A 24896-nucleotide genomic window follows, 5' to 3' on the forward strand; every position below is an offset into this window, starting at 1 on the left:
TAATGATAAATCCAAGAAATTGTTTTCTTGAAACAGAAGATTGTAACAGAGTAGTAGATAACATGCACATATGTTTATTTCTGAGGCAGTTTCAGAACTCACCAAACAGATGGGGTGTGTTTTCAATTTTGTCCATGGGATCTACAATTAAAAACATTTTTCTTTAAAACATAATTTTTTTCAAAAAAGAAAAACAGTAATCAACACAGATGTTCTCTCAATACAATGATAAACACCAAATCACATCACATGACATTTTTCTTAAATTGCAAATCATAAACTGAGTGACTCATCTACAATTTTAAAATCAGATGTATCCATTTTATGTAAGAAATATAAAGAGCTTTATTACTTAGCCTTTAATATAGGACTTCAAGTTCTTTTAATTATTGTTTCTTAGTCCTTAAAACCTTTTAATTTCATAATCTAAATGAAGAGTTTCCAGCAAAGTGTAATCAAAATTCTTATCATTTAAAATTTATTCGATTCTAGAATTCTGATCAATAGTTTTGCAGATATACAAATAAAAAATGAGACCATTAATGTAATATGTAGGCAAAATATCAATAAATGGCATTCAAATATACCTGCATTAAAAATGTCCTGTCTTTGTAGTTATTTATGTTTATGGAGAACAAAAACTTAAAATAAACACCAAAGGATACAGGAAAATTTTCCATAATCATTTCTTAGCCCATATTTTAACTTTATGAAACAAAGTAGCACACAGTATTTCTACTGAGCAGACTCTCAAATTATGATTGATCTTAAAGAAGTGATACAAGTTGACATGATAGTCAAAAAGAGGTAAAACAGTAAGAATCTGCAGCACAATAATATTAGTAAATAAATAAACTAAGACTTTCGAAGTGAAGAAGCAAATGAAGAAAGGGGATGAAATTCCAAATGAAAGTAAAGTGTGCAGTATAATAAAATAACTTATCAGTTTTTTGTCTTTACTTGAAATATTTATTCACTACAAATTCAAAATGCCTCATAACAATAAAACTCACTGATAAACTATCTTTGAATATGTGCCAAATTTAAATGATTAGAAAATTATTAGTAATCTTTAAAAATTAAAGTATATAAACTAATAACATTAAGAGTATTTCAAAAAGTTTGTGAAGTAGTAAAATTTAATAATAATGCTCATTTTCTACAAATTTGTGAAGTACCCTTGTATGACTTCAACTACATTCAAAAAACAGTCATACAACTACTTACATAAAGGTATTCTTTTCTCTAAATTATGTTAACTGTTTCTTGAAAGAATTATTTAAAATGAAATATTCATTTTGAAAGACAGAGATGAAATAGAGAAAGGAAACATAAATATCAGTCTCACCCTAATGGATGCCTTATTACAACAAACTTTGTTGATAGCAAGCCACGTGGGCAAATCTAACATATTCTGGAGCACCTCTTCATCCAACTCCAAATTCTTCAGTTCACCTTCTCCTTTAAGAGTACTTAGATTTATCTTGTCAGGAGATAAATTTTTGGTAAACCTAAAAGAGAAGATATGTTGATATTTATTTTAGTGTCAGTTACTGTAATTCATAGTCATAAATATACAGAGCATTAAAAATTTAATAGCAGAACTAAGAACCACAGAACCACAGTGATAAGTTACACTTTAAAAAATGTTTATTTTCATCTACTTCAAAGTCAAAGGAACAGAGACAAAGATGTAGGTAGTACATTTACTGCCTCACATCCCAAATGCCTGGAATAGTCAGGGCTGGAACAGGCTGAAAGTAGGAGTCCAAAATGCCATCCCACATGAGTGGCAGAGACCTATGCACTTAACTCATCATCTGCCTCCTAGGATGCATTATCAGGAAACTGGATTAGAAGTGAAGGAGCTGGGCTTGAACCAGGTACTCTGATACATCATGCAGGAATATCAAGCAGCAACGTAACCCACTATGCTACAATGCCATCCTGGCTCTATTTTAATCTACATCCAATGTTTTTTTTTTTCATTGTTTTGATATCTCATATCTATAACTTCATGCAAAGCCTACAATTTTCAGGGCTTATATTTGAAAATCATATTCCCATATATAATGAAGCAATGGTTCTTACTGCCTTCGAACTGCCTGTTTAGTGGGCATCCACTATCTTCAAGGCACTATGCAAGAGGGAAGATGGCTTGAGTTATATTCTATTACATCTTACTCATTTCACTAGAGATCACATCACAGAACTGTATAGTCCTACACTGTTAGGCAACCTACAGAGAAGAGGATGAGAGAAACCCTTTTAGCAGCACCAGCAGCAGCAGCAGATGTCATTCATCATCTTAAGAAAGAAGATGATCAATGGATATTCATATTCTTTTTAAAATCACCCACTGATTCCTGGTATTAAAAATGGACCCTAATCACTCCAGGCATAAATTATGGAACATAATCTCAGTTCTTAAAAGGTCTCTGAGGAAGGGGATTATACAATTATATTTAGCAGCTGATTTTTGTGTTTTATGTGGGACTTTTAAAAACAACAATTATTTAGGATATTGAATTAGTGGTATGTATCTCTTATTCCTTCTCTAGGAGTTAGGTGCTTAAAGAAAATGTCAACAGTTAAAAGGAAACTGCACCATGAATCCTAGCTAAAGAATTCAAGTTCTCTATAATGTTTTAAAACAAAAGTCCAATGAGGCGGTTCCAAGACGGCAGAGTAGGAAGGGAACTTACGGCTCTAGCCCAGGAGAAGATAGATTTAAAAAATTGTAGAGAGTGTAGTCTCATGGAAGAGTTAGGGAGAAAACTCTTTCGAAATTAGAGGGACACAAAAGACCTAGGTGGAGGGCGTGGACACCCACAACTCTGGACTCCAGCAGCCAAGAGCTTAAGTAACAGCATTGGAAAGTAAGGTAAGACCAGACCACAGTAGCCCAAGCCGTTGGTGATAAAGATACAGGAAGAGCCTAGAGGGAACTCGGCTTGGAGCCCCGTGGGGGATAATGGAACTGCCAAACTAGAGGAGAAAAAAAAACAAAAAAAAAAAGGATGGGATGGACACATTTCTTTCTCTCCCATTATTTTACAACGACATCAGGTAACAAGCCGACAGAGCAGGGGCTATTATGGACATACATAACAGCTGGACCGGCTCTTGTCTGTGCCCAGCAACCAGCCGAGTAGAGACTCCTCACGCTGATGGGGAGAACTAACAGAGGGCTAAGAGCTTGTGAGTGTGTGAGGCTTTTGAACTGGACTGTGAAAAAAAAAACTAAGGGTGTGTAGGAGGACTCACAGCGTGGCTGGGCTTTGGGCAGTCACAGTGGGAGACTCCATAAGCTCAGGGCTTCCTAGTTACCTGGTAAGAGACATTGCTGGGGGATTTGAACTTACACTGAGGACTGAACAGATCCTTTGGTCCTTGGGAAAGGGCAGACGAATATTATACCCACTGGGGCTAGTGCTCCAGCACTGGTCTCCTTTGAGGAGAAGACCACAACTGAGCAGAATAAATTTCCCTCCTGATTAAAAAAAGAGAGAGAGGTTTACCATGTCAAACCTGGGTGTGTCACCTTAGGCACAACCTTCACCCTGAAGAAATGAACAGAGCTCCCTGGCCACAGCCACAAGCCTCTAACTATTCACTGAAAGCAGATATTCCACTTATCTACAGAGTCATAGTACAAAGATAAAATCTGCCACAGCAAAAAAAAAAAAAAAAAAAAAAAAGAGGAAGAAGAAGAAGAGGGAAGAGGGAGGAGGGAGAAGGAGAAGGAGAAGGAGGAGGAGGAGGAGGAGGAGGAGGAGGAGGAGGAGGAGGAAGAGAAACCGACAAGGATCTCCATAACCAAACAACAAACACACCAATTCAAGAAACAAAGATTAAGGAAGACAACATGATGCCCCAAAAAGAACACAACATTTCAACACGAAATTGTGACCATGATGAGATGGAAGACATGCAAAAATGGAATTCAAAATATTGATCATAAGATTCCACAGATGTAATAACAAAGCAAATACAAGAAATACTAAAATTCATACAGGACATGAAAGAAAATTTCTCCCATGAAATTGGAATCTTAAAGAGAAGTCAAAATGAAATGAAGAACTCAATAAAAAATAAATAAAAAATGTGATGGAGAGCCTTAACAACAGAATCGGTGAAGAAGAAAGAATATCCAACTTAGAAGACAAAGCACAGGAAATTATACAGTCAAAACAAAGACAAGAAGAGGAAATTAGAAAACTAAAAAACACTGTTGGGAAACTACAGGATACTAAAAAAGAAAAGACCCAACATATGGATTCTAGGAGTCCATGAAGGTGTGGAGAGAGAGGGAGGATTAGAAGGCATTATAGTGAAATAATAACAGAAAATTTTCCTAATTTGGAGAAAAAAAGGGATATCCAGGTACAGGAAGCACATAGAACTCCTAATAGACATGACCAGAAAAGATCTTTGCCAAGACACACTGTAGTCAAACTCACAATGGTAAAACAGAAAGAGAAGATTCTAAAATGTGCATAAGAGAAATGCCAGATTACTTTCAGATGATCTCCAATTAGACTCACCATGCCATCTCATCAGAAACCCTACAGCCAGGCAGGTACCATGGCTCACTTGGTTAATCCTCCACCTGCAACACCGGCATCCCATATGGGCACTGGGTTCTAGTCCTGGTTGCTCCTCTTCCAGTCCAGCTCTCTGCTGTGGCCTGGGAGGGCAGTAGAGGATGGCCCAAGTGCTTGAGCCCTGCAGCCACATGGGAGACCAGGAGGAAGCATCTGGATCCTGGCTTCGGATCGGCATAGTTCTGGCTGTAGTGGCCATTTGGGGGGTGAACCAATGGAAGGAAGACCTTTCTCTCTGTCTCTCACACTAACTCTGTCAAATAAAAAAACAAACAAACAAAAACAACCCTACAGCCTAGGAGAATGGCGAAATATAGTCCAAATCTTAAGAGAAAAAAAAAACTGTCAACCCAGAATACTGTAGCCTGCGAAGATCTCATTTATGAATGAAAGTGAAATAAAGAAATTCCATAACAAACAGAAATTGAAAGAATTTGTCACCACCCATCCAGCCCTACAAAAGATGCTTAAGGATGTGTTGCACACAGAAACATAGAAACATGGTCATCACAATGAAAGAAAGTAAAGGAAGAAAATCTCCCGATTTAAGTTCAAAGGAAATTCAAAGTAAAAAACAGCAATGTGTTTGGAAAAATGGCAGGGCAAAGTCATTACTTAACAGTCACCTTGAGGGGAGGTTCCAAGATGGTGGAATAGGGAGGGAGATCACTGATAGTCCAGGAAAAGATAAGTTTACTAAAAGTGGAGATAGTATAGTCTCAGGAACAGTCTTAAGGAAAAAACTGCAGAAGAATCTCTTCCGGAATTAGAGCCCAGAACTGGATGGCTTCACTGCTGAATTCTACCAGACATTTAAAGAACTAACTCCAGCCGGCGCCGCAGCTCACTTGGCTAATCCTCCACCTGTGGCGCCAGCACCCCGAGTTCTAGTCCTGGTTAGGGCGCCTGCTTCTGTCCCAGTTGCTCCTCTTCCAGTCCAGCTCTCTGCTGTGGCCCGGGAAGGCAGGGGAGGATGGCCCAAGTGCTTGGGCCCTGCAACCGAATGGGAGACCAGGAGAAGCACCTGGCTCAAGGATGAAATACAAATGACCAATAGACTCATGAAAAGATGCTCAGGATCACTAGCCATCACGGAAATGCAAATAAAAACCACAATGACATTTCACCTTACTCCTGTCAGAATGGCTATCATCCAAAAATCAAAAAATAACTAATGCTAGTAGAAATGTAAAAAAAAAAAAAAAAAACAGTACCCTATTACACTGTTGCTAGGAATGTAAACTAGTACAACCATTATGGAAGACAGTATGGAGATTCCTCAGAAATTCACCAGAAAATTCATCTCCCATATGACCCAGCCATTCCACTGCTGGGAATATACCCAAAGGAAATGGAATCTACATATGAAAGAGACACCTGTTCCGGCATGTTTATAGTAGTGCAAAACACAACAGCTAAGATACTGAATCAACCCAGATGTCTATCAACTGATGACTAGAAAAAGAAAATGTGGTATATACACATTATGGAATACTACTCAGCCTCAATTGAGATGGAATCCCCTGTTTTGCAACAAAAGGGATGCAACTAGAGACAATTATGCTTAGTGAAATAAGCCAAACCCAGGAAGACAAATATATGTTTTCTTTGATTTGTAGTACCTAAGTATATATTACACTCTAAAAAACCCTTATATATATGAGCAAAATTGACATCTTGTGATATCTGATTATTTTTTACTACCCTTGTCTATATTTCTGTGAAACAGTGGTCTTTCTACTTTTTACTTGCAGACTTCTTTATTTAGATGAACATTAAGCCTGTAATCATAAAGTAAATTGAAAGAACATTACTGTAAAAAGTTAAAAGAAAAAAGAATGAAGAAGGAAGGAAGGTATGAGGGAAGGAGGGATGAAAGTATTGTTATATTGCTAGAATCATATTTATGAAATCAGTTCTCTTTACATCAACAGACAAAATATCTAGCAAATGATAATAATAAATGGAAGGTTTAATTTAAAATACTTTCATATATTATTTAATTCTCAAAACAACCCTAAAAATTAAAAAATATTAACTTTACCCATCAGGTACTTTTTTTTTTCCTTGAGGTCATTTTCCATTCTTTTTTTTTTTGTTGTTATTTACTAAATATAAATTTCCAAAGTACAGTTTATAGATTACATTGGCTTCCCCCCCATAATTTCCTTCCCACTCGTGCCCCTCCCATCTCCCATTCCATTCACAACAAGATTCATTTTCAATTCTCTTTATATACAGAAGATCGATTCAGTATATACTAACTAAAGATTTCATCAGTTTGCACCCACACAGAAACACAAAGTGTAAAAATACTGTTTCAGTACTAGTTATAGCATTACTTCACATTGGACAACACATACGCAGTGAGTCCTGTTTTGTTTTGTTTTGACAGGCAGAGTGGATAGTGTGAGAGAGAGAGACAGAGAGAACAGAGAGAAAGGTCTTCCTTTGCCGTTGGTTCACCCTCCAATGGCCACTGCGGCCGGTGCATCGCACTGATCTGAAGCCAGGAGCCAGGTGCTTCTCCTGGTCTCCCATGAGGGTGCAGGACCCAAGCACTTGGGCCGTCCTCCACTGCACTCCCAGGCCACAACAGAGAGCTGGCCTGGAAGTGGGGCAACCGGGACAGAATCCGGCACCCTGACCAGGACTAGAATCCGGTGTGCCAGCACCGCAAGGCGGAGGATTAGCCTAGTGAGCCATGACGCCGGCCTCCTGTTATTGACTTAACAATTTGACACTCTTGTTTCTGGCGTCAGAAATCTCCCTAGGCTCTAGTCATGAGTTGCCAAGGCTATGGAAGTCTTTCGGGTTCAGCCTTAAGGGCTGATTCTGAGGCCAGAGTGCTATTTAGGACATCTGCCATTCTTTGAGTCTGCTGTGTATCCCGCTTCGCATGTTGGATCGTTCTCTCCCTTTTTGATTCTATCATTTAGTATTAGCAGACACTAGTCTTGTTTGTGTGATCCCTTTGACTCTTAGACCTATCAGTGTGATCAACTGTGAACTGAAGTTGATCACTTGGACTAGTATGATGGCATTCATACATGCCACATTGATGGGATTGTATTGGAATCCTCTGGCACGTTTCCAACTCCACCATCTGGGGCAAGTCCGATTGAGCATGTCCCAAATTGTACATCTCCTCTCTCTCTTATTCCCACTCTTATATTTAACAGGGATCACTTTTCAGTTAAATTTAAACACCTAAGAATAACTGTGTGTTAATTACAGAGTTCAACCAACGGTACTAGAACAAAAAAAAATACTAAAATGGATAAAGTATTACATTGTACATCAACCATCAGGACAAGAGCTGATCAAGTCACTGTTTCTCATAGTGTCCATTTCACTTCAACGAGTTTCCTCTTTGGTGCTCAGTTAGTTGTCGTCGATTAGGGAGAACATATGATATTTGTCCCTTTGGGACTGGCTTAATTCACTCAGCATGATGTTTTCCAAATTCCTCCATCTTGTTGCAAATGACCGGTTTTCAATGTTTTTGACTGCTGTATAGTATTCTATAGAGTACATGTCCCATAATTTCTTTATCCAGTCTACTGTTGATGGGCATTTGGGTTGGTTCCAGATCTTAGCTATTGTGAATTGAGCTGCAATAAACATTAATGTGCAGACTTCTTTTTTGTTTGCCAATTTAATTTCCTTTGGGTAAATTCCAAGGAGTGGGATGGCTGGGTTGAATGGTAGGGTTATATTCAGGTTTCTGAGGAATCTCCAGACTGACTTCCATTGTGGTTTTTATTTGCATTTCCCTAATGGTTAGTGATCCTGAACATTTTTTCATGTATCTGTTTGACATTTGGATTTCCTCTTTTGAAAAATGTCTATTGAGGTCCTTGGCCCATCTCTTAAGTGGGTTGTTTGTTTTGATGTTGTGGAGTTTCTTGATTTCATTGTAGATTTGGTTATCAACCCTTTATCTGTTGTGTAGTTTGCAAATACTTTTTCCAATTCTGTCGGTTGCCTCTTCACTCTCCTGACTGTTTCTTTTGCAGTACAGAAACTTCTCAATTTGATGCAATCCCAATAGTTAAGTTTGGCTTTGACTGCCTGTGCCTCCGGGGTCTTTTCCAAGAAGTCTTTGCCAGTACCTATATCTTGCAGGATTTCTCCAATGCTCTCTAATAATTTGATGGTGTCGGGTCATAGATTTAAGTCTTTAATCTATGTTGAGTGGATTTTTGTGTAAGGTGAAAGGTAGGGGTCTTGCTTCGTGATTCTGCACGTGGAAATCCAGTTCTCCCAGCACCATTTATTGAATACACTGTCCTTACTCCAGGAATTGGTTTTAGATCCTTGATCAAATATAAGTTGGCTGTAGATGTTTGGATTGATTCCTGGTGTTTCAATTCTGTTCCATTGGTCTATCCATCTGTTTCTGTACCAGTACCATGCTGTTTTGATAACAACTGCCCTGTAGTATGTCCTGAAATCTGGTATTGTGATGCCTCCGGCTTTGTTTTTGTTGTACAAGATTGCTTTAGCTATTCGAGGTCTCCTGTGTCTCCATATGAATTTCAGCATCATTTTTTCCAGATCTGTGGGGACCCATGAGCCGGCCATGGGCCCACATGCTAAGGCTTGGCTTGCTGATCATTGGCATTAGTTACTGCTGTGTGCATGTTTATGGTTTCTGTTGAGCTGTGATATCGGGACATTTCCATAACCCCAGGCTAGAGTCAAAACAACTATGGCCTTGGGGCTTCCCATACTTCTTTTCCCACTGACCAAGACTGAGAAAACACCAGGTGGAAGCTTGTTGTTAGCACCCGAGTTGCCTGCTACGTGACCAGGAGCTTGATTGGATAAAGGCGCGTGATCACCTTTATGGTTGGACAAGGAGCACATGGACTGTGCGTGATCAGGCACCGGACTGGAGCACCGCCGCATGGATGTAGCATGGACTAAGCTTGCATTACATGCTTCTGCAAGGATATACTATATAAGCCATTTGTGAAATAGTAACGGGTGCTTCCCCTTTCTTTCGGAGCTCCCCTTGCTCAAGGGTTTCTTTTTCTATCCTGTTTAAATAAAAGTCTACTGAAGACCGATCAGCTGGGAGCAGTGTCGTTCCTTTGCGGGCAAGGGAGCGACAAGATCTGAGGTGGTCTTTGGTATCTTGATTGGTATTGCATTGATCTATAAATTGCTTTGGGAGAATGGACATTTTGATGATATTGATTCTTCCAATCCATGAGATGGAAGAATTTTCCATTTTTTGGTATCCTCTTCTATTTCTTTCTTTAAGGTTTTGTAATTTTCATCGTAGAGATCCTTAACGTCTTTGGTTAAGTTTATTCCAAGGTATTTGATTGTTTTTGTAGCTATTGTGAATGGGATTGATCTTAGAAGTTCTTCCTCAGCAGTGGCATTGCCTGTGTATACAAGTGCTGTTGATTTTTGTGCATTGATTTTATATCCTGCTACTTTGCCAAACTCTTCTATGAGTTCCAATAGTCTCTTAGTAGAGTTCTTTGGGTCCCCTAAATAAAGAATAATATCATCTACAAAGAGGGATAGTTTGAGTTCTTCCTTCTTGATTTGTATTCCTTTAATTTCTTTTTCTTGCCTTATGGCTCTGGCTAAAACTTCCAGAACTATATTGAATAGCAGTGGTGAGAGTGGGAATCCCTGTCTGGTACCAGATCTCAGTGGAAATGCTTCCAACTTTTCCCCATTCAATAGGATGTTGGCCATAGGTTTTTCATAAATTGCTTTGATTGTATTGAGGAATGTTCCTTCCATACCCAGTTTGCTTAGAGTTTTCATCATGAAAGGGTATTGTATTTTATCAAATACTTTCTCGGCGTCTATTGAGATAATCATATGGTTTTTCTTCTGCAGTCTGTTAATGTGGTGTATCACATTGATTGTTTTACAAACATTGAACCATCCCTGCATACCAGGGATAAATCCCACTTGGTCTGGGTGGATGATCTTTCTGATGTGTTGTTGCATTCTATTGGCCAGAATTTTATTGAGGATATTTGCATATATGTTTTTTTTTTTTTAACAGGCAGAGTGGAGAGAGAGAGACAGAGGGAAAGGTCTTCCTTTTTGCCGTTGGTTCACTCTCCAATGGCCACCGCGGCCAGCGCGCTGCGGCCAGCGCACTGCGCTGATCCAATGGCAGTAGCGAGGCACTTGTCCTGGTCTCCCATAGGATGCAGGGCCCAAGTACTTGGGCCATCCTCCACTGCACTCCCTGGCCACAGCAGAGAGCTAGCCTGGAAGGGGGGCAACCGGGACAGAATCCGGTGCCCTGACTGGGACTAGAACTCGGTGTGCCGGTGCCGCAAGGCGGAGGATTAGCCTAGTGAGCTGCGGTGCTGGCCTTGCATCTATGTTCATCAGGGATATTGGTTTGTAATTCTCTTTCAATGCTGCATCTTTTTCCGGCTTAGGGATTTTGGTGATGCTGGCTTCACAGAAAGAATTTGGGAGGATTCCCTCTTTTTCAATTGTTCTGAATAGTTTGAGAAGAATTGTAGTTAGTTCTTCTTTAAATGTCTGGTAGAATTTAGCAGTGAATCCATCTGGTCCTGGGCTTTTCTTTGTTGGGAGGGCCTTTATTAGTGCATCAATTTCTGTCTCAGTTATGGGTCTGTTTAGGTTTTCTTTGTCTTCCTGGTTCAATTTAGTTAGGTTGCATGTGTCTAGGAATCTATCCATTTCTGATAGATTTCCCTGTTTGCTGGCATACAAGTCCTTGTAGTAATTTCTGATGATTCTTTTTTATTGCTGTGGTGTCTGCTGTTACGTTTCCTTTTTCATCTCTGATTTTATTGATTTGGGTCTTTTCTCTTCTTTTTTTAGTTAGTTGGGCCAATGGGGTGTCAATTTTGTTTATTTTTTCAAAAAACCAGCTCCTCGTTTGGCTGATTTTTTTGTAATTTTTTTTGGATTCAATCCTATTGATTTCTTCTCTGATTTTAATTATTTCTCTTCTCCTACTAGATGTGGGTCTGGTTTGCTGCAGATTTTCTAGATCCTTGAGATGCATTGAAAGCTCATCTATTTGGTGCCTTTCCAATTTCTTGATGTAGGCACCTATTGATATAAACTTTCCTCTTAACACTGCTTTTGCTGTATCCCGTAAGTTTTGGTAAGTTGGGCTGTTATCCTCATTTACTTCGAGAAAATTTTTGATTTCTCTTTTAATTTCTTCTATGACCCATTGTTCATTCAGGAGCATGTTGTTCAATCTCCATGTGTTTGCATATGCTCCAGGGATTCCTGAGTTGCTAGTTTCCAGCTTCATTCCCCTATGGTCTGAGAAGCTGCATCGTATGATTCTAATTCTTTTGCATTTGCTGAGACTTGCTTTATGACCTAATATGTGGTCAATCCTAGAGAAGGTTCCATGTACTGCTGAGAAGAATGTAAATGTTTTTTTGTGGGATGAAAAGTTCTGTATATATCTGTTAGATCCATTTGGGCTACAGTGTTGTTTAAATCTACTGTCTCCTTGTTGATCTTCTGTCCTGTTGATCTGTCTATTTCTGAGAGTGGAGTATTGAAGTCTCCCAGTACTATTGTATTGGGGTCTAAGTCTCCCTTTAAGTCACTTAACAAATCTTTTAAATAAACCGATGCCCTGTAATTAGGGCATATAGATTGATAATCATTATATCTTCCTGTTGAATTGATCCCTTAATCATTATATAGTGTCCCTCTTTGTCTCTCTTAACAGTTTTTGTGGTAAAGTTTATGTTGTCCAATATTAAGATGGCTACGCCTGCTCTTTTTTCATTTCTGTTGGCATGGTATATCTTTTTCCAGCCTTTCACTTTCAGTCTGTGTGGATCTTTGTTGGAAAGATGTGTTTCTTGTAAGCAGCAAATAGATGGGTTTTGTTTCTTAATCCAATCAGCCAATCTTTTAACTGGACAGTTCAGGCCATTAACGTTCAATGTGACTACTGATAAGTAGTAACTTTGCCCTGCCATTTGCCAAAGATATTTTCTAATATATGTTTTGAACTTCCTATGATATTTTGCTGTGAGGTTTCCTTCCTTTACCTTCTTTCATATTGATGACCGTGTTTCTGTGTTTCTGTCTGTAACACAATCTTTAAGCATCTTTGCAGGGCTGGACGAGTGGTGACAAATTCTTTCAATTTCTGTTTGCTGTGAAAGATCTTTATTTCACCTTCATTCACAAATGATAGCTTTGCAGGATATAATATTCTGGGCTGGCAGTTTTTCTCTCTTAGTACCTGGGCTATATCTTGCCATTCCCTCCTAGCTTGTAGGGTTTCTGATGAGAAGTCAGCTGTGAGTCTGATTGGAGATCCTCTTAGAGTAATCTGACGTTTCTCTCTTCCACATTTTAGGATCTTTTCTTTATGTTTCACTGCAGTGAGTTTAATTACAGCGTGTCGTGGTGAGGATCTCTTTTGGTCATGTTTATTAGGGGTTCTATGAGCTTCCTGTACTTCGATGTCTTTGTCCTTCTCCAAACCTGGGAAATTTTCTGCTAGTATCTCACTAAAAAGGCCTTCTAATCCTTTCTCCCTCTCCATGCCTTCAGGAACTCCTAGAACCCGAATGTTGGGTTTTTTAATAGTATCCTGTAGATTCCCAACAATATTTTTTAGATTTCTAATTTCCTCTTTTCTTTGGTTTGACTGTATACTTTCCTGTGCTGTCTTCTAAGTCCGATATTCTCTCCTCTGCTTCACCCATTCTGTTTTTTAGGCTCTCTAATGTGTTTGTCATTTGATCTATTGAATTCTTCATTTCATTATGATTTCTCTTCACTATCACAGTTTCATGTTCTATTAGTTGTTTCATTTCATTTTGATTCCTCCTTAATATTTCATTTTCGCAAGAGAGATTTTCTATCTTGTCCATTAAGGATTTCTGTAGTTCAAGAATTTGTTTTTGAGAACTTCTTAATGTTCTTATCATTTTTTTGATATCCACTTCTTGCATTTCTTCTATCTCATCATCTTCATAATCTTGAATTGGGGTGTCTTTTTCATTTGGCGGCATCATAGTATCTTCCTTGTTCTTGTTACCTCGGTTTCTGCGTTTGTTTGGCATATTGGAGATATTCTTTGGTTTCTTTGCTGTGGTGCTTTTTCTCATTATACTGTGACTCTAGATTAAGTGGACTGTCTGCTTTTGATGGATCCTTAGAGGCTATGATGGATGTGGCCAGAGAGCTCTGTTTGGTTCTTCAGGGTTAAGGGTGTGCCAAAGGTGACTCACCCAGATTGTTCTCTCGCTCAGTCGCTCTCTCTCTCTCTCTTTTTTTTTTTTGACTCAGTTGGGAAGTAATTCTGCACAGCTGAGTGGAATTGAGGGTAGTTGATGTATGAAATCTGGCCCCTGTGGGTATTCGTCTGCTCTACCCCTGGGACCACACAAAGAGTTTATGCAGCCCTCAGTGTGGTCTCAAATTTCTCCACAGTCTCTCACCGGGTTGCCAAGGTTACCGAGTTTGTGTACTCAGTGAATTCTCTCGCCCCACCTCAGATTTTCAGTCTCAGTTCGTTAGCTCCACACTTTCACTAGGTACTAACCTCCTGTTATTTCTCCCCACCACAGTCAGGTTTTTCTGCTTGGCTAATGGCGGGCGCCGCTTTACATACATAAAATGGCGCCTGCTCTGTCTTGCTCAGCTTTTTAAGGTGAATGGAGAGAGAGGCTAGTGTCCGTGCTGGTTCCCCTTATTTATTTGTTTTGTTCTCTCCTCCAGTCAGCCTGATGATCTTTCCCCAGGGAGGCTTCAGGCCTCATTCCCTCTAGGCTCTTTCTGCCTTTCCCTGCCAATGTCTCAGGTTACTGAGGTTTTTGTCTCACCTCCCCTTCCAGCACTGGCGTGCAGACTCTGCGGCTGGGCTTCCATGTGGTGGGCAACCTTGCTCTCCCCGGAGGTCCTCTGTGTCACATCCACTAGATCTGGAAGAGTTTCCTCTGCAATTTTTTCCTGAGCTTTTCCTGAGGCTACAGTAACTCCACTTTTATTAAACTATCTTTTCCCGGACTATCGGTATGCGCCCTCACTATTCCGCCATCTTGGCTCCGTCCCCTTCTCCCATCAGGTACTTTTTCAAAAGTGAAATTACTAAAAAACTACTGACTGACAAAAGAGTTTATCAATCTTTTACCTTTTTGAAGTTAAATATTAAAGTAAGTAAATATACTAGGTCATTAATATGCCTTACATATAGCAACAGCATCTTATATAGCAATAATATCTATCAGTACACACATGGTTTTCCACTGAGTCCAAAATAGAATTTCTTGAGCTAAATACTATCTAGATTTGTATCTTTTCACAAATTCCAACAAAGAAATAAAAAGTTCCTAATAAAACCCATAATAGACCAAAAATGCTGGGTAATATTATTTTTACCACTAATAATATGAGATTCAATACCATGATGTTTTCAACAGGATGACATTCCTAAGCATAGATACCCTGTCAATTCCTTGAGACAGAAAATTAGATTTAAAGGAAGTATTCATAAGAACTTACTGAGGATTTACTATTCAGACAGATACACTAGCAAGCAGTACATTCAAGGTCCCTACCCATTGTAGAGTTTTCAGTGAAACTGGTGTGAAAAAAAAAAAAAAAGATCATAATAGCACAATTGAGAGAGAATTTAATAGAGGTCTTACTGTAGAGCTTCTTTGTTAAACTGATATCTAAAGGATGAGTAGAGGTTACCAAGCAAAGAAAGAGGTAGGGAAGAAGGTTGGCAAGGAAAGAAAGAATATTCCAAGGAGAGGAGATAAAATGTGTAAAGATTCTGCAACAGGAGAGAACAAGGTACAAAACAGAAATGAATGTAGCAAAAAGATGATTAGAAGATAAATCTGGAAAAACAAGGGGAAGGAGAATGAGCAGATTATTTAGCACTTTGAACATTTCATTCATTCATTCAATAAATGTTACCTATTGATACCTGTAATTTAACAGGCACTGAGGATTTGAAAATGAACAAAATAGATAAAAATCTCTGCCTTCATGGAGTTTAATGGGGGAAGGCAAAGAATTAAAACAGTAAATTAAATATATAGTAAGTCAGTTTCTGATAAATAAGGAGGGGTTAAAAGGCACAACAGTAAGACAGGATATGGATGGGACAAACCTCACAGGAAAAATGATATTTGGGTTATGGTCTACAGGAAATGAAGGAGCTTGTTACACATTTATCTCGAGGAAGCATACTCTAAGCAGTGTAATAGCAAAGGCAAAAACTTGAGAATTGCACCATAGCAAGAAGGCCAGTGTGGCTAGAGAAAATGAGAAAAGCCAAGAATAGAAGGGGATGAGTTTAGAGATCTAACAGGGGACAGATCATGCAGGACCTTTTAAGCCACTTCCATAAAGATTCTGGTTTCTACCTCTAGCTGAGAATGAAAGTGTCTGAACATGACTTTGACTACTATCAATCAGGTAACTTCATTTTTAAAGGATCACTCTATTGAGAATATATGAAAAGAATACAAGGATAGAAGAAAGGAGCTAAGGGAATAGACTATTGCACTAAGATGAGAGAAGATGCTGTCTTGGTCCAAAATTAAAAAGAAGAGATGAGACAGGAACAATCTAGATATACCCTGAAGTAATAACCAAAAAGATTTTATTGCACAGACTTAAAAGTCAAGGATAACACCACGGTTTTTAGTCCAAAAGTCAAAAGGTTAGAGTTCTTACAGATTTGTTTCTTGGGTTGTGTTTAAATGTTGGATCCAGGAAGTACCAGTTCTTTAAGTAAAGCTGCTAACACAAAGTCTATAGTGTTCTCCATTCTTTTTTTTTTTTTAAGGGTCACATTTTCACTTTTATTTAGTAAATATAAATTTCCAAAGTACAGTTTATAGATTACAATGGCTTTCCCCCACATAACTTCCCTCCCACTCGCACCCCTCCCATCTCCCGCTCCCTCTCCCATTCCATTCACATCAAGATTCATTTTCAATTCTCTTTGTATACAGAAGATCGATTCAGTATATACTAAGTAAAGATTTCATCAGTTTGCACACAGAAACACAGAGTGTAAAATACTGTTTCAGTACTAGCTATAGCATTACTTCACATTGGACAACACATTAAGGACAGATCCCACATGAGGAGTAAGTACACAGTGACTCCTGTTGTTGACTTAACAAATTGACACTCTTGTTTATGGCGTCAGTAATCTCCCTAGGCTCTTGTCATGAGTTGCCAAGGCTATGGAAGCCTTTTGAGTTCACCGACTTCGATCTTATTTAGACAAGGTCATAGTCAAAGTGGAAGTTCTCTCCTCCCTTCAGAGAAAGGTACCTCCTTCTTTGAAGTGTTCTCCATTCTAAAGACAGAAAGACACAGAATGCTGGCACTGTGGTGGCTCAGTGAGTTAAGCCACTTGTATTCAATCCTGAAGTACCAGTTTGAGTGCCAGTTGCTCCACTTCTGATCCAGCTCCCTGCTGATGTACCTGGAAAGGCAATGGGGGACGGCCCAAGTACTTGAATCCCTGCCACCATTGTGGAAGAACTAGATGGTGTCACTGGTTCCTGGCTTTGGCCTGGCCCAGCCGTGATCATCACCACCATTTGGGGAGTAACAATGGACAGACGATCTCTATTTCTTCCTCGTCAAACTCTGCCTTTCAAGTAAGAAAAAGAGGAAGGAAGGAAGGAAGGAAGGAAGGAAGGAAGGAAGGTAGGAAGGAAGGAGGGAGGGAGGGAGGGAGGGAGGGAAGGAAGGAAGGAAGGAAGAGGATAAAGGGAAAGACACTTTCTCAGCACCTGAAATGACTTTTGTACTTTGGGACACAAAAATGTTTCCCCTTATACCTTGTGAATAAACATTTCCAGGATACAAATAAAAAGTTCACCACTCTTCTATCAATCGTCCTATAACATATTATACAGTATCAGGACAAGGAAATTCCCATCCTATGAAATCAAATTGGTTGCTTAATTTCCTATGACTTAGGTCTCAGTTTATTATCAATAGTCCATGGCATTTTAGAAGTAGGAGAAATTTCCTGCATGTTTAAGTATTGCTATGGGTTTGCAGGTATATTCAGATTTCTTTCTTTTTTTTTTTTTTTTTTTTTTGACACGTAGAGTGGACAGTGAGAGAGAGAGAGACAGAGAGAATCGTCTTCCTTTGCCGTTGGATCACCCTCCAATGGCCGCCGCGGCCGGCGCGCTGCAGCCGGCGCACCGCGCTGATCCGATGGCAGGAGCCAGGAGCCAGGTGCTTTTCCTGGTCTCCCATGGGGTGCAGGGCCCAAGCACCTGGGCCATCCTCCACTGCCCTCCCTGGCCACAGCAGAGAGCTGGTCTGGAAGAAGGGCAACCGGGACAGAATCCGGCGCCCCAACCGGGACTAGAACCCGGTGTGCCGGCGCCGCTAGGCGGAGGATTAGCCTAGTGAGCCGCGGCGCCGGCCAGATTTCTTTATTCTAACCATGTCCTTTGTCAATCAAGCTCAAATGTTGTTTCAAGAAGTCCTTTTTAATCCTTTAAACATGCCTTGTCATAGGGGGTAAAGCTGCCACCTGTGGTGACAGCATCCCATATGGGTGCTGGTTCGAGTCCCAGCTGCTCTATTTCCAATCTAGCTCTCTTCTATAGCCTGGGAAAGCAGTGAAAGATGGCCCAAGACCTTGGACCTCTACACCCACATGGGAGACCCAGAAAAAGTTCCTGGCTCCTGGCTTCAGATGGGCACAGCTTTGACTACTGCAGCCAATTAGGGATTGAACCAGCTGATGGAAGACTCTCTCTCTCTCTCTCTCTCTCTGCCTCTCCTTCTATCTCTGTTTAACTCTGACTTTCAAATAAAATAAATAAATCTTAAAATAAATAAATAAATGAGTAAATAAATATGCCTTGTATCAGAAATTGTTTACCTTACTACATCTCTTCTAAGTTTTAAGACCTACTTCACGGAGGAGAGAACTTCCACTTTGACTATGGCCTTGTCTGAATAAGATCAGAGTCGGCGAACTCAAAAGGCTTCCATAGCCTTGGCAACTCATGACAAGAGCTGAGGGAGATTACTGATGCCATAAACAAGAGTGTCAATTTGTTAAGTCAACAACAGGAGTCACTGTGTACTTACTCCACATGTAGGATCTCTGTCCTTAATGTGTTGTACGAAGTGAATTAATGCTATAACTAATACTCAAACAGTACTTTACACTTTGTGTTTCAGTGTGGGTGCAAACTGTTGAAAGCTTTATTTAATATATGCTAAACTGATCTTCTGTATATAAAGAGAACTGAAAATGAATCTTGATGTGAATGGAATGGGAGAAGGAGCGGAGGATGGGAGGATTGCGGGTGGGAGGGAAGTTATGTGGGGGAAAGCCATTGTAATCCATAAGCTGTACTTTGGAAATTTATATTTGTTAAATAAAAGTTAAAAAAAAAGACCTACTTCACACTTTATATCCAAAAGTAAGTTTTTGTAACTGACTCCTTGAAGATAATCATATACTATTTAGAAACAGGGAGGTTCTGGTTATTTGTAAGTCAGAGTTACACAGAAAAACAGAGAGATCTTATATCCACTGGTTGACTCTCCAAATGGCCGCAATGGCCAGGGCCGGGCCAGTTCAAAGTCAGGTACCCGGAGCTTCCTTCAGGTCTCCCACATGAGTGGCAAGGGTCCAAGCACTTGGGTGATTTTCTGTTGCTTTCCTGGGCACATTATTAGCAAGGAGCTGGATTACAAGTGGAGCAGCCAGGACTCGAACCAACACCCATATGGGATGCTGGCACTGTAGGCAGTGGCTTTACCTACTATGCCACAACACCAGCCCTGGGTCACAAATTTTCGAAGAGAAAATTTATTTCATTAGAATAAAGCACAATTAACACAAAATTGTTCATAATTTTCTTTTATTATTCAAAAGGCACTCAGAAGATTGTAATTTTTCAATTTCATTACTAGCAACTTCAATACAGTCTGTAAACACAGAGAATTAAGTTAAATATTTACTGCCTACACAGCAATATACTGTTTTAGAAATTTTACTTCAGCTTTAATTTTCATCTGCCAAATTATGCTTACTTGTCTATTTCTTTAAAAATGGGGTGTGGTAGGGTTGGGGAAAAGAGGGGCAAAGAAAGACCAGAGACAAAGAAATAAAAATCTACAAAAATTAAATGTGTTAGTTCAATTTCCTGGTAATTAAATATGCTTTATTTTGTCTATTCATATTACATAGTAGCCCACATTTTTGATAATATTAATTTTTATAATATCTGAGAATAATTTTAATGCTCTTATACCAATCAAAAGAATATAGATAATATTTTATCTTTGGGTAAGAAAAAAGAGTTATTCTAGGGAAGAATAGTTTAAAAAAAAAGTGGAAAGAGTGCAATTGGAGGAAAGGTTAAAGGAGAAAAACAGAGGAGTAAAACAGCAGATAGGAGATCACTCTCAAATTAAAAAAAAATAAATTATGAATATATTTATTATAGTTTGTATTGCAGTAACATTAAAAGTTCAAACTCATACAAATAGATAATTTAAAAGGATCAAGCTGTGAAACTAATCATGAAAATATATGGTTACTCATCTTTAAAATATTTCATCTACTGGATAGACAGGGTATATATGAAATTTTCTCATTATATATTAGGCATTAATTATATATTTCAGGTTTGTATAAATGACTCATAATTGCTTACTAATATGATTATGTTCCTTTTTAAAATAGAAAACAAGAGACTATTTCTTCATTATATTTGTATCAGATTGGTATTAGAAAAGTAGACTATTTTATTCTTCTAAAACAGTGATCATAACCCCCTAAATTCATTTCACAAGCCAAACTATGGTCCACAGTTTAAAATAACAATCATTCCTGGGTATCTAAATCAGTACCCAAATAAGCTTCAAAACCCCCCACAAAAATACAATGGTGTAGTATTTACATATAACCTATATATATATGCTTCCACACATATACCAGTATACTTCAAATCATGTTTCTGGATTACTTAAAATATCCAATACAGTATCAGTGATATGTAAACAATTATTATACAGAACTGTTTAGGGAATAATAACAAGAAAAAATGTTCAGTACAGACACAATTTTTCTCCAACATTTTTGATCTGAGGTTGGTTGAATACACATATGTGGAGCTTGAGGATACGGAAGGCCAACTATATATGAGAATATTTTATGACCAAGAGTGCATTCCAGGAATGAAAGCTGTTTAACTAATGTAATTCACCATTTTAGAAGTAAAATCACACAATGATCTCAGCTGAGGAATAAAAAGGCATCTGACAAAAGTCAACATTCTTTCAGGCAAAACAGGCCAAAACTAGGGAAGGAAGAAAACTTCCCCCAAACCACAAAGGAATGAAACAAAAAACCTACAGTTAGCATCATACTAAATTATGAAAGACTAAAATACTTTTCTCTTAAGTAAGGGCCAAAGCAAAGATGTCTGCTCTCACCACTTCCATCTGATAGTGCAATGAAGGTCCTAGCCAACAAAATAAGGCAAAAACAAATAGGAGCCTGCACTGTGACACAGCAGATTAAAGCCCTAGCCTGCGGCACCAGCATCCCATATGGGTGCCGGTTCTAGTCCCGGCTGCTCCTCTTCCGATCCAGCTCTCTGCTGTGGCCTGGGAAAGTAGTAGAAGATGGCCCAGTCCATGGGCCCCTGCACCCATGTGGGAGACACGGAAGAGGCTCCTGGCTCCTGGCTTCGGATTGGACCACCTCTGGGCCGTTGCGGCCAATTGGGAAGTGAACCATCGGATGGAAGACCTCTCTCCTTCTGCTTCTCCTCTCTCTGTATAACTCTTTCAAATAAATAAATAAATAAATAAATATTTTAAAAAATTAAAAATGGGATAGTATTTTGGGGCAGTGGGTAAGTTGTAGCTTGGGATGCCAGCATCCCACACTGGAGCTATTCCTACTTTCAATCCAGCATCCTGGTAATTTATCTGGGAGGCAGCCAAAGATAGTGTAAATAAACCATGTAAGAGATCAGGATAGAGTTCCTGGCTCCTGGTTTTGGCCTGGTCCAACCTGGCTGTTGTGAAGGAATGTACCAGAGGATAGATCTCTTTCTCTCTCTCTCTCTGTCTCTGCCTCTCTCTGCCACTCTGCCTCTCAGATAAGCAGTTAAAAAAAAGAAACCTTAAGAAAATCTGAAGAGAGCACAGATTATAATTCATAATAATGTATCACATTGTTTACTTAATTGTGACAAAAGTACCACGTTAATAATAGGGTAGACTCTATCTGGGGTGCATAAGAACTCTGTATTATCTTCACAACTTGTCTGTAAACCTAAAACTATTCTAAGACAAAAGAAACTTATCTTTTAAAATCAGTGGTTAATAGGTTTATCTATTTTATTGCAAATTTCATTCAATAAAAATTTATTTAAAAAATAAATCATAGGGGGAGGGAGGGAGGGAGGAAGAAAATATTTTACTAAAACTGTATCTACAAATTATATTGAATCTCTTAAACCAGAAATTTAAAAAAGTACTAAACTGTATTTCTATATGCCGACAACAAAAATCAGAAACAAAGTCTGTAAATATCATTAACATTAGTATATAAAATATAAAACTGCTAGTTAAGTCTAAAAGGCATATAAAACCTACAAACTGAAAATGAAAAAATGTTGCTGAGAATAATGAAAGAAGATCTAAATAAATGGAAAAATAAAGCATATTAGCAGATCAGAATTTACAATATTGTTAAGATGTCAATTGTCCCCAAATGTATTTATAGAATCAAAGCAACCCCAAGCAAAATCACAGGGGTTTTTTGGTAGAAATGACATGCTGATTCTAAAATGTTTATGAAAATGAAGATCTAGAATACCCAAAATAACTTTGAAAAAGAGGAGCAAAGTTGGAGGTATCATACTACCAATTCCAATACTTATTAAAAAGCAACACTTAATAGAACAAAATAAGAGTCCATAAACAGACGTAAACTTAGAGTCAACCTATTTGCAACAAATATACAAAACTGCCTCAATGAGAAAAAGATTAAATTTTCAACAAATGGTATTCACACTTACTCACACTGTAAACAAAAATTAACCTCAAATGAATCTCAACCCAAATCAGGAAACTTATAAAGGGGATGGGTATTTGGCACAGTTGTTAAGATGCTGCTTGGGATACACACATCCCATATGGGAATGCCTGAGCCTGAGTCTCAATTCTGCTTCCAATTCTAGCTTCCAGCTAATGTACACCTGGGAGACAGCAAGAGACAGCTCAAGTACATGGGTCTCTGCCACCCATGTGGGAGACCGGGACTGACTTCCTGGCTCCTAGTTTCAGGCTGGCCCAGTCTTGGTTGTTAGCTACTGAGGAGTGAACCGACACATGGAAGATCTCTCTCCCTCTCTTTTTTTCAAATAAGTTAGAAAACTAAGAAATAAACTTCTATAAGAAAATACAGAAGAAAATCTCACTGACATTGAGTTTAGCAAAAATTTCTTTAGCACAAGTGAGCACTCTGGGAGGCAGCAGGTGATGGCTCCAGCCTGGCCTGGTCCTATCTGTTGAAGGTATTTGGAGAGTGAACCAGTGGATAGAAAATCTGTCTGTCTGTCTGTCTGTCTCTCTCTCTCTCTGTGGCTCTACCCTTCAAATAAATAAATAAAACTTTTCTCTGAACTTCAAAAGATACTGTTACTGAAGGACAACCCACAGCCTGTGAGAAAATATTTACAAAAATCTATATTTGAGAGTCTGGTCCTGAGGCATACCAGGTAAAGCCGCCAACTGTGGTGATGGCATCCTTTATGGCTGCCAGTTCATGTCCCAGCTGTTCATCTTCCAGTCCAGATCTCTGCTAATGGCCTGGGAAAGCAGTAGAAGATGGCCCAAGTGGTTGGGCTCCTGTACCCACATAAGGGACCTGGAGGAAGCTCCTTGCTCCTGGATTCAAACTGGCCTAGCTCCAGCAGTTGCAGCCATTTGGGGAGTGAACAGTGGATGGATGATCTTCTTCTCTAAATGTTCAAGTAAATAAGTAAATCTTTTTAAAAAAAATCTCACTAGTCCAAGTGATCAATTTCAGTTCACAATTGATGACACTGATAGGTCTAAGTGTCAAAGGGATCACACAAACAAAACTAGTGTCTGTTAATACTAATTGATAGAATCAAAAAGGGAGAGAACAATCCAACATGGGAAGCAGGATACACAGCAGACTCATAGAATGGCAGATGTCCTAAACAGCACTCTGGCCTCAGAATCAGCCCTTAAGGCATTCGGATCTGGCTGAAGAGCCCATGAGAGTATTGCAGTCATGGAAAGCCAAGACACTCTGGCAAAAACAAATAAATAAATAAATAAAAAGGCCTAAATGAAAGATCTCTGCAAGTGAGATCCCAGTGGAAAGAACAGGTCATCAAAGAAGGAAGAACCTTTCTCTGAAGGGAGGAGAGAACTTCCACTTTGACTATGACCTTGTCTAAATAAGATCGAAGTCGGTGAACTCAAAAGGCTTCCATAGCCTTGGCAATTCATGACTAGAGCCTAGGGAGATTACTGATGCCATAAACAAGAGTGTGAAATTGTTAAGTCAACAACAGGAGTCACTGTGCACTTACTCCTCATGTAGGATCTCTGTCCTTAATGTGTTGTTCAATGTGAATTAATGCTATAACTAGTACTCAAACAGTACTTTACACTTTATTATGTTCTGAGTGGGTGAAAACTGATGAAATCTTTACTTAATATATACTAAATCGATCTTCTGTATATAAAGATAATTGAAAATGAATAGCTGTGAATATAATGGAAGAGGGAGTGGGAGATGGGAGGGGTGCGGGTGGGAGGGAAGTTATGGGGGGGAAAAAGCCATTGTAATCCATAAACTGTACTTTGGAAATTTATATTTACTAAATAAAAGTTTAAAAAAAAATCTGTATTTGAAAAAGAACCCCTGTCTACAAAATATAAAGAAATTTTAAAACTTGAAAATGAGACAATCCAATATTAAAACAGGCAGAAAGATTTAATTAGACTCTTTTTTTTTTTATTATTTGACAGGTAGAGTTACAGAGAGAGAGAAAGAGAGAAAGGTCTTCCTTCTGTTGGCTCACCCCCCAAAATGAGCACTATGGCTGGAGCTACACTGATTTGAAGCCAGGAGCCAGGTGCTTCTCCTGGTCTCCCATGGGGTGCAGGGCCCAAGCACTTGGGACATCCTCCACTGCCCTCCCAGGCCACAGCAGAGAGCTGGACTGGAAGAGGAGCAACCGGGACTAGAACCTGGTGCCCATATGG

The 24896-nt window shown here is 39.0% G+C and overlaps 1 protein-coding gene across 2 annotated transcripts in view; it reads right to left on the minus strand.

The window, feature by feature from the left end:
- The window catches only part of BLTP3B (bridge-like lipid transfer protein family member 3B), a 135635-nt gene that overhangs the window by 89772 nt on the left and 20967 nt on the right, over window positions 1–24896 (minus strand). For both annotated transcript variants that reach the window (XM_008256938.5, XM_070052743.2), the window contains 2 exons: window positions 1349–1511; window positions 103–141 (listed from right to left, as the gene is read on the minus strand). In XM_008256938.5, coding sequence (XP_008255160.3) covers window positions 103–141; window positions 1349–1511 — 202 coding nt within the window. The remainder of the gene's footprint in view (window positions 1–102; window positions 142–1348; window positions 1512–24896) is intronic.

The sequence above is a fragment of the Oryctolagus cuniculus genome, chromosome 11 (assembly GCF_051225735.1).
Source record: "Oryctolagus cuniculus isolate XC-2025 breed Fujian yellow rabbit chromosome 11, ASM5122573v1, whole genome shotgun sequence".
Taxonomy (NCBI): domain Eukaryota; kingdom Metazoa; phylum Chordata; class Mammalia; order Lagomorpha; family Leporidae; genus Oryctolagus; species Oryctolagus cuniculus.